The 16,404-nt window shown below is 43.7% G+C and overlaps 1 protein-coding gene across 1 annotated transcript in view; it reads right to left on the bottom strand.

The window, feature by feature from the left end:
* Positions 1-16,404, bottom strand: part of pacs2 (phosphofurin acidic cluster sorting protein 2) — a 129,108-nt gene that overhangs the window by 12,940 nt on the left and 99,764 nt on the right. The window contains 8 exon segments of the mRNA XM_064928782.1: positions 615-723; positions 1,852-1,962; positions 2,369-2,523; positions 3,548-3,654; positions 6,252-6,356; positions 7,438-7,570; positions 9,072-9,205; positions 10,052-10,123. Of these exon segments, the coding sequence (XP_064784854.1) occupies positions 615-723; positions 1,852-1,962; positions 2,369-2,523; positions 3,548-3,654; positions 6,252-6,356; positions 7,438-7,570; positions 9,072-9,205; positions 10,052-10,123 (926 nt within the window).

Genomic DNA, 16,404 nt, shown 5'->3' with positions numbered 1-16,404 from the left:
GTCGCAGCCGGCCGCGACCGGGAGACCCATGAGGCGGCGCACAATTGGCCCAGCGTCGTCCAGGTAACGGGAGAGGGTTTGGAAGACCAGGATGATCTTGTCCCATCGCGCTCTAGCGACTCCTGTGGCGGACGGTGGCGCAATTCACGCTGACACGGTTGCCAGTTGTGTGGTGTTTCCTCTGGGTTAAGCGAGCAGTGTGTCAAGAAGCAGTGCAGTGATGGCTTGGCGAGGACGCGTGGCTCTCGACCTTCGCCTCTCCCGAGTCCGTACGGGAGTTGCAGCGACCGGGACAAGACTGTATCTACCAATTAGATATCATGAACGTGGGTAGAAAAAGTGGTAAAAAAAAAAAAAAAAAAGATTTGACAACATTCAGTGTCAAAAACATGCAAAAATAGAGAAAATCAGGATGGGGGCAAATATGTTTTCACAGCACTACGCCTCTTTATAGTCCACACTGTTAAAGAAAAGTTTCAAATTCAATCACGCTGCCAGATTATGAGATGTGGTAACTTTTGCATTTAACAGCACATTACTTGTGCAATACGAAAATCCCGCCCATAAAGTGAGATAACTAAATGTGTGTGTGTATATATAAACGTTGCCCTTACCTCTTCTGTTTGTATGTGAGCATGGCCTCAGCGATGGGGAGTTGGTGAGCTCCGTTGGCCCCGACCATATACTGGGTTACCCTGGAAACCACGTCTGGACTCTCCTGCACTGTACACCACATGACAGGATTGGTTGATTTATTGATGGCATTTATTTATTGTCGTTCAAGAAGAAATTCTTTCTACAGTTTACAGGACACATAAACACCAGGACTCTGGTACTCTTCTGTTTTCGCAATAGCTATGCCTGGTCTCAGATCTGTTGGTGTCAACTCAATTCTTCTGGTCCTTGAACTGTTGGTGTCAACTCCTTGTTCTGATCCCAGATCTGTTGGTGTCAACTCCTTGTTCTGGTCCCAGATCTGTTGGTGTCAACTCATTGTTCTGATCCTAGATCTGTTGGTGTCAACGCCTTGTTCTGATCCTAGATCTGTTGGTGTCAACTCCTTGTTCTGATCCCAGATCTGTTGGTGTCAACTCATTTGTTCTGATCCCAGATCTGTTGGTGTCAACTCCTTGTTCTGGTCCCAGATCTGTTGGTGTCAACTCATTGTTCTGATCCTAGATCTGTTGGTGTCAACTCCTTGTTCTGATCCCAGATCTGTTGGTGTCAACTCCTTGTTCTGATCCCAGATCTGTTGGTGTCAACTAATTTCTTCTGATCCCAGATCTGTTGGTGTCAACTCCTTGCTCTGATCCCAGATCTGTTGGTGTCAACTCCTTGTTCTGATCCCAGATCTGTTGGTGTCAACTCCTTGTTCTGATCCCAGATCTGTTGGTGTCAACTCAATTCTTCTGGTCCTTGAACTGTTGGTGGCAACTCCTTGTTCTGATCCCAGATCTGTTGGTGTCAACTAATTTCTTCTGATCCCAGATCTGTTGGTGTCAACTAATTTCTTCTGATCCTAGATCTGTTGGTGTCAACTCAATTCTTCTGGTCCTTGAACTGTTGGTGGCAACTCCTTGTTCTGATCCCAGATCTGTTGGTGTCAACTAATTTCTTCTGATCCCAGATCTGTTGGTGTCAACTCCTTGTTCTGATCCTAGATCTGTTGGTGTCAACTCCTTGTTCTGATCCCAGATCTGCTGGTTATATCATATCGACTCCTTGTTCTGGTCCTAGATCTGTTCTCATGATAGCACCAACAAATCTGGTAACCAGGCTAGCTATATACAGTGACCTCGATACATCCGGTAGTACTGTAGGTGTGTGTGTGTGTGTGTGTGTGTGTCGTACCCATGACTGGTGCTTCTGGCTTGTAAAACAGGTCGCTCCACGCAGTGTCCTGGAATAAACTGTTGTATCGATAGTCGATGGTACCCAGGTACTTGGAGACTGGGTGAGATCCTGAATAGACACAAAGAATAGACGACACATTACACACAATAAGAACCTTTGGAAAAGCATGTATATAGAAATGTGTCATTTAAAACACTGTACATTTATACAGTAACTTCCAAAAGCTGTAATGTCTGAATGAATTAAAACATGAATGAAAGGAAAGTATTCAGACCCTCGTCCTTTTTCCCACATCATTCTACACACAATACCCCATAATAACAACGTGAAAACAGGTTTTTTAGAAATGTTTATTAAAATAAAAAAATAAAAAAACAGAAATACCTTATTTACATAAGTATTCAAACCCAATTTATATCAATTTTAGAATAAGGCTGTAACCTAACATTAATGTGGGGGAAAAAAGTCAAAGGGGTTCTGAATAATTTTATGAAAGGCCCCCAAAAAAACTCACCTAGTGGTATGATGAGGAACCTCATGTAGCCCAGCCAATCAGGGGTCTTGTAAGAGAGGTGGTCTACAAACAGCCTGAGGACTGCACCGAGATAGTGTTGAGCCCCAGCCACAGCTATCTTTATGGGGATGGGCGTCTGGCTGTTACAGTTACAGCTACGAGACACAACAGGAACACACAAGAGGATAATGACAATAAGACACAACAGAAACACACAAGAGGATAATGACAATAAGACACAACAGAAACACACAAGAGGATAATGGATAAACACACAAGAGGATAAGGGCAATAAGAAACACACAAGAGGATAATGGCAATAAGACACAACAGAAACACACAAGAGGATAATGGCAATAAGACACAACAGAAACACACAAGAGGATAATAATAAGACACAACAGAAACACACAAGAGGATAACAATAAGACACAACAGAAACACACAAGAGGATAATGACAATAAGACACAACAGAATGGCAATAAGACACAACAGAAACACACAAGAGGATAATGACAATAAGACACAACAGAAACACACAAGAGGGTAATGGCAATAAGACACAACAGAAACACACAAGAGGATAAAGACACAACAGAAACACACAAGAGGATAATGGCAATAAGACACAACAGAAACACACAAGAGGATAATGGCAATAAAGACACAACAGACACAACAGAAACAACAAGAGGATAACACACAAAGAGGATAATGGCAATAAGACACAACAGAAACACACAAGAGGATAATGGCAATAAGACACAACAGAAACACACAAGAGGATAATGGCAATAAGACACAACAGAAACACACAAGAGGATAATGGCAATAAGACACAACAGAAACACACAAGAGGATAATTGCAATAAGACACAACAGAAACACACAAGAGGATAATGGCAATAAGACACAACAGAAACACACAAGTGGATAATGGCAATAAGACTCATGTCCTGTTATTGTAGTATTGTTATTGTATAGCCCAAGATGACTCCCATATGTACTTTTTTTTTTAAATTAAACCGATTCCTGCATTCGATGTATACAATAGACGTTAATTGAATATAGCTGCTTCTGTAACTGGTTAATTTAGTTACAGTACAAGTTTTCAGAAATCTGAATCCTAGTGTACTACAATGACTGAAGAGAAAGAGAGGGATGGGTGTGAGGCTTACAATCTCTGTATGCGTGAGACGATGGTGTTGAAGGCGGCCTGGATGTCTGCTGTAGTACAGGTACACACCACTGGGAGGTGCTGGTTCTGGAGAACACTTGACAGATACTGAGAGAGAAAAAACAGATGGGGGAGGGGGAATGTTTTTATTAGGATCCCCGTTAGTCGACAGCCAATGGTGAAAGCTTGTCTTACTGGGGTCCGACACATAACGAAGAAGACATTTACAGTCAAAATATTTTACAATTTATACACGTTTAGAAACATTGACATGTAGTGTGTGTGTGCATCTTATCAGTTACACATACATGTCAGCACATACACACCACATGTAGGTCACATAGAGGAGAGGTGTTGCCTTGAATTTGCCTTGAATTTGTTTTGGATCTGGGGACCGGGTTGGCAGGGTAGCCTAGTGGTTAGAGCATTGGACTAGTTGCCGAAAGGTTGCAAGATCGAATCCCCGAGCTGACATCTGTCGTTCTGCCCCTGAACAAGGCAGTTAACCCACTGAAAATACGAATTTGTTCTTAACTGACTTGCCTAGTGAAATAAAGGTTCAAATAAAAAATAAAAATAAAGACCCCCTCGTGGCATGTCTGGTGGGGTAAGTGTGTGTCAGTGCTGTGTGTATATTGACGATGCAAGCAATTTAGAATTTCCAACACATTGTTTCTTATAAAAAAAGGAGAAGAGATGAGGTCAGCCTTTCCTCAACTCTTAGCCAAGAGAGACTGACATGTTTTATATTAATATATGGTTGAATCATCAGCATACATGGACACACATGCTTTGTTTAATACCAGTGGCGGGTCATTGGCAAAAATAGAAAAGAGTAGAGGGCCTAGAGAGCTGCCCTGCGGTACACCTCACTTTACATGTTTGACACACGTTTTCTCAACAACAGTTTATTCTCAATAATATCTTTGGTCAATAATATCAAAGGCTGCACTGAAATCTAAAAGTACAGCTCACACAATCTTATTATTATCAATTTCTTTCAACCAATCAGCAGTCATTTGTGTCAGTGCAATACATATTGAGTGCCCTTCTCTATAAGCATGCTGTTGTTAATTTGTTTACAGAGAAATAGCATTGTATTTGGTCAAACACCATTTTTTCCAACAGCTAAGAGCTGATAGGTCTGCTGTTAGAACCAGTTAAGGCCGCTTTACCACTCTTGGGTAGTGGAATGACTTTGGCTTCCCTCCAGGCCTGAGGACAAAGACTTTCCTCCTCTAGACTCAGATTAAAGATATGACAGATAGGAGTGGCTATAGAGTCAGCTACCATCCTCAGTAGCTTTCCATCTAAGTTGTCAATGCCAGGAGGTTTGTCATTATTGATCGATAACAATCATTTTTCCCACCTCTCCCATACTAACTTTACAAAATTCAAAACTTTCATTATAGTTTTTTTTTTATGCATGAGCACGATGGCTCACTGTTAGTGGTTGGCATTTTCTGCCTAAGTTTGCCCACTTTGCCAACAAAGTAATCATTGAAATATTGGCAACATCAAATGGTTTTGTGATGAATAAGCCATCTGATTGGATGGAAGATGTGCAGCCAGACTTAGCCACTTCCTTTGCCCCCATCTCTTTCAACCATACAGTTGTTCAATTCCTCATCAATCCATGGAGCCTGAACAGTTCTAACAGTCAGTTTCTTAATTAACAGGTGAATGTTTATCAATAATTGGAAGGAGCAATTTCATAAATTCATCATGTGCAGATTCTAAATGTTCCTTTATTAATCACATCAGACCAACGATGTTTTTAACATCATCCACATAAGAGTCTCAGCAAAATCTTTTGTATGATCTCTTAAAACACTATTTTAGGCCCAGCTGTTGGAACTTTCCTGGATAGAGCCACTATATTGTGATCACTGCATCCAATGGGTGATGTCCCCGACTAAAAAAAAACATTTGTTGACCAAGAGTAATCTGTTCTTTGACCAATCATTTGGTCGAAATGTTAAAACGTGTATTTTTTCCATATATTGACACATCGTACGTGTTTTAATCAAATCAACTATATTCACTGAGCTTGTCTGATGCTTTAAGCACACTGTTTGATTAAATCATTAAGACACACAAATGACAAGAGGGAGTCCGACCAGCAATTGATTTGATTGAAGAGGACTGGCCACCCCTCATAGCCTGGTTCCTCTCTAGGTTTCTTCCTAGGTTCTGGCCTTTCTAGGGAGTTTTTCCTAGCCACCGTGCTTCTACACCTGCATTGCTTGCTGTTTGGGGGTTTTAGTCTGGGTTTCTGTACAGCACTTTGAGATATCAGCTGATGTAAGAAGGGCTTTATAAATTAATTTGATTTGAATCCCAGCAACTGATGCTAACCACGTCACGGGATCTAAACTCAAAATGTAGATAGCTAGTAACCAAACTTCTTCAATAGACTTTCCAAAACAACAAACCGAGCTCTCCCTCGTTCCCCAGGAAGTACATGAAGTAACAAAGACACCCTGAAGGCATTGTTTGCAGGCAAGCGAACAGTTTGAGAAAGGGAAAATAAAAAAAGAAATTGACAAGAGAAAAATATGTGGGAATGTGAGAATACGAGGGTGTGAAGAGAAGTTTAGTAATTCATATTTCTATCTATTGTTTTTCCTTCTGGTCGTCATGGAGACAGACCAGAGAGGGGTTACTAACCTGTCACTTCCTGTATATCCCTTTCTGTCTCTTACCTGGCCCTGCCAATCAGATGTGTTGATGAGGATGATGCTGTCAGGTAGATGGTGGTCAGACACCAGGATGTGGTTCAGCTGGTCATACACCGTCTTCCTGGGGATCTGTGGAGGGGGAATACACTTATAGAATAGATAGAAAATAATACAAATTATTATTATTGTTATTGTGCATCGAAATAGAAATTCATCACACTCAGCAGAGATGCAGACACTGGAAGAGCCACGCCCCTGGAGCCAATCAGCCGCAGAGCCACGCCCCTGGAGCCAATCAGCCGCAGAGCCACGCCCCTGGAGCCAATCAGCCGCAGAGCCACGCCCCTGGAGCCAATCAGCCTCAGAGCCACGCCCCTGGAGCCAATCAGCCCTAGAGCAACGCCCCTGGAGCCAATCAGCCACAGAGCCACGCCCCTGGAGCCAATCAGCCACAGAGCCACGCCCCTGGAGCCAATCAGCCGCAGAGCCACGCCCCTGGAACCAATCAGCCACAGAGCCACGCCCCTGGAGCCAATCAGCCGCAGAGCCACGCCCCTGGAACCAATCAGCCACAGAGCCACGGAAAGTGACTTTGCAGGCTAGCTCAGTGCAGGCGAGCTCAGTGCAGGCTAGCTCAGTGCAGGCTAGCTCAGTGCCCCCTCTCATTGAGTAACTCAAGTTGAAGACCGACCCGGGTACTGCAGGCTGCCATTAGCAACTAAATTATCCTTACAACTTCTTCTGATTTTAAAAATGATCAGTACAAGGACATACATCTGGTGTATTAGAAGCAATTATTGGTACCATGATAGTCTTCAAAACATATTTTTATTCCCACGAAGATTGACATTTTTCCATTCACTCTAATGGGGCATCTTGTTTTCTGCAAACAATGCCTGCAGTACCGCAGTCGGCCTTGAACTACCGTGGCTTCAATGAGAGGGGGCAGTTGTTCTCCCCTGGATCCAAACCAGAAACCATCTGGTTACCGGCCCACCTTTCTAACAATGAGGCTACCCGCAGAGACCAGAGCTTCTCAGAGAATTATGGACCAGCATGCTCTACAACCCCTCTGCTTCACTGTGCTAATCTAGTAATGTTATTTATTGTGATCTAAAAGGCAAAACGGATCCTACATCAGCACTCCTACGCTGTGATGCTTGATACATACGGCCACTCATCTGGTTTGCTTGCAGTGTGCTCCTCCTACCTGTAGATGGCAGCGTGTGTCGAGCAAGCGTTCGTTATCCAGGCTGTTGGCTCTCTCATTCTGTGGTCTGTTGGGCTGGCGCTCCTTTAGGGAAGTACTTCTCCCTCTCCTCCCTGCCAATTTAGCCTCCTGCCTGGAGAAGACAGCAGAACACTAAAGTGAGGACAGAAGGGAGGGAAAGGGGGCTTGTTTTCTTCAGGTAGAGGAGAAGCAAAAGGAAGATGATGGATTTTAATTAGGGAGTGACCCTAAATGAGTAGAGGGCAGGGCCGGCTCTAGGGGGGATGCAAGTTAGGGAGTTGCCACCCAAATGATTCTGGTCGAGTCATGTTAACCTACAAAATTCCAGGATATTAGCTCAGAAAGACAAAAGTTCTGTCTTCCCACCAAAAGTTCTGTCTTCCCACCAGTAAAAAGAGGGGGAAAAGAGCAATTGTTTCTTCAATTGGAAAAAAGAGAGAAGGACAATGTGGTGTTTGAGCTAGAAATTGTGGAAGACAAAAGGTTGGGAGGTGTGAGGGAATTCTCAAGAGCAAGGAACCTCCGACCTGAAAAAGGCTGTTAAAGCCAAAACGTCTGTGTATGCTACCCCGATGTTGTAAAAAAAATGCTTTTTAACGTTTAAAAAAAAATAATGAATTAAGCCTCATGACATCTTTAATAATCCCAGAGAACATGGTCGGCTGGATGGAGAGATGTTGATAGTGGACCAGTCATATTTTAATAATCCCAGAGAACATGGTCGGCTGGATGGAGAGATGTTGAGAGTGGACCAGTCATATTTTAATAATCCCAGAGAACATGGTCGGCTGAATGGAGAGATGTTGAGTGTGGACCAGTCATATTTTAATAATCCCAGAGAACATGGTCGGCTGGATGGAGAGATGTTGAGAGTGGACCAGTCATATTTTAATAATCCCAGAGAACATGGTCGGCTGGATGGAGAGATGTTGAGAGTGGACCAGTCATATTTTAATAATCCCAGAGAACATGGTCGGCTGGATGGAGAGATGTTGAGAGTGGACCAGTCATATTTTAATAATCCCAGAGAACATGGTCGGCTGGATGGAGAGATGTTGAGAGTGGACCAGTCATATTTTAATAATCCCAGAGAACATGGTCGGCTGGATGGAGAGATGTTGAGAGTGGACCAGTCATATTTTAATAATCCCAGAGAACATGGTCGGCTGGATGGAGAGATGTTGAGAGTGGACCAGTCATATTTTAATAATCCCAGAGAACATGGTCGGCTGGATGGAGAGATGTTGAGAGTGGACCAGTCATATTTTAATAATCCCAGAGAACATGGTCGGCTGAATGGAGAGATGTTGAGAGTGGATTGGAGAGAAAAAAAATGCTGTCGCCACTTTTCTCTCCTACCAAGGTGCACGGACTGAAGCAAGCTGAAGGTGAGAAGATGTAGAGTATCTAGCAGAGGTTTGAGAGAGGGAATCAGAGGTTCTTTTCTCAATCCATCTTTCCTCGATTCCTTGCATCCGGTCTTCTCACCTCCTCAAAACACACTGGATGAGAAGGTCTGACCGTGGACCGTCTCCTCCAATACGCTTGAGAAGGAGGAGATAATATGCGAGGAATCATTGGAAGATTAACTGAAAGAGTTAGCCAGTATTTACCACCTGTTGGAAGGGATGATGAGGGACTCGGTCTTCTTCATCTTGCCAGTAGGGGGCAGCTTCTCCTGGAAGGTGTCCATGTTATCCATCTCCAGCTCTGTAGTGGGGGTCACTGCCTCAGGTTGCTCTTCCTGCTGGGACAGAGCAAAGACAGGGATAAGACACAACGGCAGTTGGTTGTATCTAGTTTCTTTTGTCATTTATATAGGTTACTCTCACCTAGCTAGGTTTCCATCCAATTGGTGACAGATTTTCATGTGAATATTCTAGATTTTCATGTGAATATTCTAGATTTTCATGTGAATATTCTAGATTTTCAGGTGAATATTCTAGATTTTCACGTGAATATTCTAGATTTTCATGTGAATATTCTAGATTTTCATGTAAATATTCGACAATCCACATGAAAACAATTTGCACATTTTCCCACTAGAGATCTGCTTCCATCAACAACAACAAATTGTAGATAAAAAGTGCATGATGACGTAGTGCACATAAAAATTAATTTTGGAGTAAAATTCAAATGTACCACATAAAATAAAATAAAATCCACTTTACTGATGGTTTTGACACAATGAATGTTGTGTTATATAGCGAACGTGTCTCCTCTGATATTGGTCCCTGTGTGCTCTAGCCATCAGCTCGCAGATACAGAGCGGGTATACTCTACATAATGAGATTATTATTCGACTAAACACTGAGATCATTTTAAATTTCCCAAATTTCCCAAATTTCCCTTGTCTAGCGTATTTTGTTTTGTCGACATTTGGAAAGTTTACCGACAAAATATTTGCTGTTTCCATCAGGTCTGTCGTGAAATGTTTTAATCTGACAACTACTTTACTGCCATAAAAATGTTGAGTGAGATAAAAAAACAACTTTAATAAGAAAGACCTGACCACGACCCAGTGACCAGGGGATAATAGTGCTACAGTATCTACCATTAAAAGGATGGATGGCAGTTGTTTGAGAATACTTACAAGAGAAGCGTTATCTGAGACATTGTCCACCTGGAACTTGTCTCCACTGCTCTTAGTCTTGTCTGGGTCCATCTGCAGGGAAAAGGGAAGAGAGGAGGATTACAATTTACGAGGGAGGTGGTATAGCATGAACAGTATAGCTACACTATAGCTACAACAGTATAGCTACAACGCTATAGCTACAACACATTAGCTACAACACTATAGCTTCAACACTATAGCTACAACACTATAGCTACAACGCTATAGCTACAATGCTATAGCTACAAAACATTCGCTACAACACATTAGCTACAACACTATAGCTACAACAGTATAGCTGCAACACATTAGCTACAACACATTAGCTTCAACACTATAGCTACAACACTATAGCTTCAACACTATAGCTACAACACTATAGCTACAACACTATAGCTACAACACTATAGCTTCAACACTATAGCTTCAACAGTATAGCTACAACACTATAGCTACAACACTATAGCTACAACACTATAGCTTCAACAGTATAGCTACAACACTATAGCTTCAACACTATAGCTACAACACTATAGCTACAACAGTATAGCTAGCACAGTATAGCTACAACAGTATAGCTACAACACATTAGCTTCAACACTATAGCTACAACACTATAGCTACAACAGTATAGCTACAACAGTATAGCTACAACAGTATAGCTACAACACTATAGCTACAACAGTATAGCTAGCACGGTATAAGTAACAGTATAGCTAATAGCATAGCTACAACACTATAGCTACAACAGTATAGCTAGCACAGTATAAGTAACAGTATAGCTAATAGTATAGCTACAACACTATAGCTACAACAGTATAGCTAGCACAGTATAAGTAACAGTATAGCTAACAGTATAGCTACAACACTATAGCTACAACAGTATAGCTAGCACAGTATAGTTAACGGTATAGCTAGCAGTATACAGTTGAAATCAGAAGTTTACATACATTTTAACTCCGTTTTTCACAATTGCTGACATTTAATCCTAGTAAAAATTCCTTGTCTTAGGTCAGTTAGGATCGCCACTTTATTTTATGAATGTGAAATGTCAGAATAACATTAGAGAGAATGATCTATTTCAGATTTTATTTCTTTCATCACATTCCCAGTGGGTCAGAAGTTTACATACACTCAATTAGTATTTGGTAGCATTGCCTGTAAATTGTTTAACATGGGTCAACGTTTCGGGTAGACTTCCACAAGCTTCCCACAATAAGTTGGGTGAATTTTGGCCCATTCCTCCTGACAACATGATGCTGCCACCCCCGTGCTTCACGGTTGGGATGGTGTTCTTCGGCTTGCAAGCCTCCCTCTTTTTCCTCCAAACGTAACGACGGTCATTATGGCCAAACAGTTCTATTTTTGTTTCATCAGACCAGATGACATTTCTCCAGAAAGTACCATCTTTGTCCCCATGTGCAGTTGCAAACAGTAGTCTGGCTTTTTTATGGCGGATTTGGAGCAGTGGCTTCTTCCTTGCTGAGCGGCCTTTCAGGTTATGTCGATATAGGACTCATTTTTACTGTGGATATAGATACTTTTGTACCCGTTTCCTCCATTATCTTCACAAGGCCCTTTCCTGTTGTTCTGGGATTGATGTTCACTTTTTGCACCAAAGTACGTTCATCTCTAGGAGACAGAACACGTCTCCTTCCTGAGAGGTATGACGACTGCGTGGTCCCATGGTGTTTATACTTGCATACTATTGTTTGTACAGATGAACGTGGTACCTTCAGGCGTTTGGAAATTGCTCCCAAGGATGAACCAGACTTGGGGAGGTCTACAATTATAGGTCTTGGTTGATTTTAGATTTTCTCATGATGTCAAGCAAAGAGACACCGAGTTTGAAGGTAGGCCTTGAAATACATCCACAGGTACACCTCCAATTGACTCAAATTATGTCAATTAATCTATCAGAAGCTTCTAAAGTATGACATCATTTTCTGGAATTTTCAAAGCTGTTTAAAAGGCACAGTCAACTTAGTGTATGTAAACTTCTGACCCACTGGAATTATGATACCGTGAATTATAAGTGAAATATAATGTAAAAAATTAATGGAAGAATTACTTGTCCTAACTGTCCAAAACTATAGTTTGTTAACAAGAAATGTGTGGAATGGTTGAAAAACTACTTTTAATGACTTCAACCTAAGTGTATGTAAACTTGCAACTTCAACTGTAGCTAGCAGTTTGCTAGCAGTATAGCTAGCAGTATAGTTAGCAGTATAACTAACAGTATAGCTAACAGTATAGCTAACAGTATAGCTAGCAGTATAACTAACAGTATAACTAACAGTATAGCTAACAGTATAGCTAGCAGTATAACTAACAGTATAGCTAACAGTATAGCTAGCAGTATAGCTAGCAGTATAGCTAACAGTATAGCTAACAGTATAGCTAACAGTATAGCTAGCAGTATAGCTAGCAGTATAACTAACAGTATAGCTAGCAGTATAGCTAGCAGTATAGCTAACAGTATAGCTAGCAGTATAACTAACAGTATAGCTAACAGTATAGCTAGCAGTATAGCTAGCAGTATAGCTAACAGTATAGCTAGCAGTATAGCTAGCAGTATAACTAACAGTATAACTAGCAGTATAGCTAGCAGTATAGCTAGCAGTATAACTAACAGTATAGCTAACAGTATAGCTAGCAGTATAGCTAACAGTATAGCTAGCAGTATAACTAACAGTATAGCTAACAGTATAGCTAGCAGTATAGCTAGCAGTATAGCTAACAGTATAGCTAACAGTATAGCTAGCAGTATAACTAACAGTATAGCTAACAGTATAGCTAGCAGTATAGCTAGCAGTATAGCTAACAGTATAGCTAGCAGTATAACTAGAGGTATAGCTAACAGTATAGCTAGCAGTATAGCTAGCAGTATAACTAACAGTATAGCTAACAGTATAGCTAGCAGTATAGCTAACAGTATAGCTAGCAGTATAGCTAGCAGTATAACTAACAGTATAGCTAGAACAGAATAGCTAGCAGTATAGCTAACAGTATAGCTAGCAGTATAACTAACAGTATAGCTAGCAGTATAGCTAACAGTATAGCTAGCAGTATAGCTAGCAGTATAACTAACAGTATAGCTAACAGTATAGCTAGCAGTATAACTAACAGTATAGCTAGAACAGAATAGCTAGGTTGGCTGATGGATCTCAGCCAGGGTATATTATGGTCCTGGGAGGGTGACAGTCTCATCCAGGGTATATTATAGTCCTGGGAGGGTGACAGTCTCAGCCAGGGTATATTATGGTCCTGGGGAGGGTATATTATGGTCCTGGGGAGGGTGACAGTCTCAGCCAGGGTATATTATGGTCCTGGGAGGGTGACAGTCTCAACCAGGGTATATTATGGCCCTGGGAGGGTGACAGTCTCATCCAGGGTATATTATGGTCCTGGGAGGGTATATTATGGTCCTGGGAGGGTGACAGTCTCATTCAGGGTATATTATGGTCCTGGGGAGGGTGACAGTCTCAGCCAGGGTATATTATGGTCCTGGGAGGGTGACAGTCTCAACCAGGGTATATTATGGTCCTGGGGAGGGTGACAGTCTCAGCCAGGGTATATTATGGTCCTGGGGAGGGTGACAGTCTCAACCAGGGTATATTATGGTCCTGGGGAGGGTGACAGTCTCAGCCAGGGTATATTATGGCCCTGGGAGGGTGACAGTCTCAACCAGGGTATATTATGGTCCTGGGAGGGTGACAGTCTCAGCCAGGGTATATTATGGTCCTGGGAGGGTGACAGTCTCAACCAGGATATATTATGGTCCTGGGAGGGTGACAGTCTCAGCCAGGGTATATTATGGTCCTGGGGAGGGTATATTATGGTCCTGGGGAGGGTGACAGTCTCAGCCAGGGTATATTATGGTCCTGGGGAGGGTGACAGTCTCAGCCAGGGTATATTATGGTCCTGGGGAGGGTGACAGTCTCAGCCAGGGTATATTATGGTCCTGGGAGGGTGACAGTCTCATCCAGGGTATATTATGGTCCTGGGAGGGTGACAGTCTCATCCAGGGTATATTATGGTCCTGGGGAGGGTGACAGTCTCATCCAGGGTATATTATGGTCCTGGGGAGGGTGACAGTCTCATCCAGGGTATATTATGGTCCTGGGAGGGTGACAGTCTCATCCAGGGTATATTATGGTCCTGGGGAGGGTGACAGTCTCATCCAGGGTATATTATGGTCCTGGGAGGGTGACAGTCTCAGCCAGGGTATATTATGGTCCTGGGAGGGTGACAGTCTCAGCCAGGGTATATTATGGTCCTGGGGAGGGTATATTATGGTCCTGGGAGGGTGACAGTCTCAGCCAGGGTATATTATGGTCCTGGGGAGGGTGACAGTCTCATCCAGGGTATATTATGGTCCTGGGAGGGTGACAGTCTCAGCCAGGGTATATTATGGTCCTGGGAGGGTGACAGTCTCATCCAGGGTATATTATGGTCCTGGGGAGGGTGACAGTCTCAGCCAGGGTATATTATGGCCCTGGGAGGGTGACAGTCTCAGCCAGGGTATATTATGGTCCTGGGAGGGTATATTATGGTCCTGGGGAGGGTATATTATGGTCCTGGGAGGGTGACAGTCTCAGCCAGGGTATATTATGGTCCTGGGAGGGTGACAGTCTCATCCAGGGTATATTATGGTCCTGGGGAGGGTGACAGTCTCAGCCAGGGTATATTATGGTCCTGGGGAGGGTGACAGTCTCAGCCAGGGTATATTATGGTCCTGGGAGGGTGACAGTCTCAGCCAGGGTATATTATGGTCCTGGGGAGGGTATATCATGGTCCTGGGAGGGTGACAGTCTCATCCAGGGTATATTATGGTCCTGGGAGGGTGACAGTCTCAGCCAGGGTATATTATGGTCCTGGGAGGGTGACAGTCTCAGCCAGGGTATATTATGGTCCTGGGGAGGGTGACAGTCTCAGCCAGGGTATATTATGGTCCTGGGAGGGTGACAGTCTCAGCCAGGGTATATTATGGTCCTGGGGAGGGTATATCATGGTCCTGGGAGGGTGACAGTCTCATCCAGGGTATATTATGGTCCTGGGAGGGTGACAGTCTCAGCCAGGGTATATTATGGTCCTGGGAGGGTGACAGTCTCAGCCAGGGTATATTATGGTCCTGGGAGGGTGACAGTCTCAGCCAGGGTATATTATGGTCCTGGGGAGGGTGACAGTCTCAGCCAGGGTATATTATGGTCCTGGGAGGGTGACAGTCTCATCCAGGGTATATTATGGTCCTGGGAGGGTGACAGTCTCATCCAGGGTATATTATGGTCCTGGGGAGGGTGACAGTCTCATCCAGGGTATATTATGGTCCTGGGGAGGGTGACAGTCTCATCCAGGGTATATTATGGTCCTGGGAGGGTGACAGTCTCATCCAGGGTATATTATGGTCCTGGGGAGGGTGACAGTCTCATCCAGGGTATATTATGGTCCTGGGAGGGTGACAGTCTCAGCCAGGGTATATTATGGTCCTGGGAGGGTGACAGTCTCAGCCAGGGTATATTATGGTCCTGGGGAGGGTATATTATGGTCCTGGGAGGGTGACAGTCTCAGCCAGGGTATATTATGGTCCTGGGGAGGGTGACAGTCTCATCCAGGGTATATTATGGTCCTGGGAGGGTGACAGTCTCAGCCAGGGTATATTATGGTCCTGGGAGGGTGACAGTCTCATCCAGGGTATATTATGGTCCTGGGGAGGGTGACAGTCTCAGCCAGGGTATATTATGGCCCTGGGAGGGTGACAGTCTCAGCCAGGGTATATTATGGTCCTGGGAGGGTATATTATGGTCCTGGGGAGGGTATATTATGGTCCTGGGAGGGTGACAGTCTCAGCCAGGGTATATTATGGTCCTGGGAGGGTGACAGTCTCATCCAGGGTATATTATGGTCCTGGGGAGGGTGACAGTCTCAGCCAGGGTATATTATGGTCCTGGGGAGGGTGACAGTCTCAGCCAGGGTATATTATGGTCCTGGGAGGGTGACAGTCTCAGCCAGGGTATATTATGGTCCTGGGGAGGGTATATCATGGTCCTGGGAGGGTGACAGTCTCATCCAGGGTATATTATGGTCCTGGGAGGGTGACAGTCTCAGCCAGGGTATATTATGGTCCTGGGAGGGTGACAGTCTCAGCCAGGGTATATTATGGTCCTGGGGAGGGTGACAGTCTCAGCCAGGGTATATTATGGTCCTGGGAGGGTGACAGTCTCAGCCAGGGTATATTATGGTCCTGGGGAGGGTATATCATGGTCCTGGGAGGGTGACAGTCTCATCCAGGGTATATTATGGTCCTGGGAGGGTGACAGTCTCAGCCAGGG

This window comes from Oncorhynchus masou, chromosome 21 (assembly GCF_036934945.1).
Source record: "Oncorhynchus masou masou isolate Uvic2021 chromosome 21, UVic_Omas_1.1, whole genome shotgun sequence".
Classification (NCBI taxonomy): domain Eukaryota; kingdom Metazoa; phylum Chordata; class Actinopteri; order Salmoniformes; family Salmonidae; genus Oncorhynchus; species Oncorhynchus masou.
Note: the sequence above shows the minus strand (reverse complement) of the source record. Positions and strands in the feature narration are given on the sequence as shown.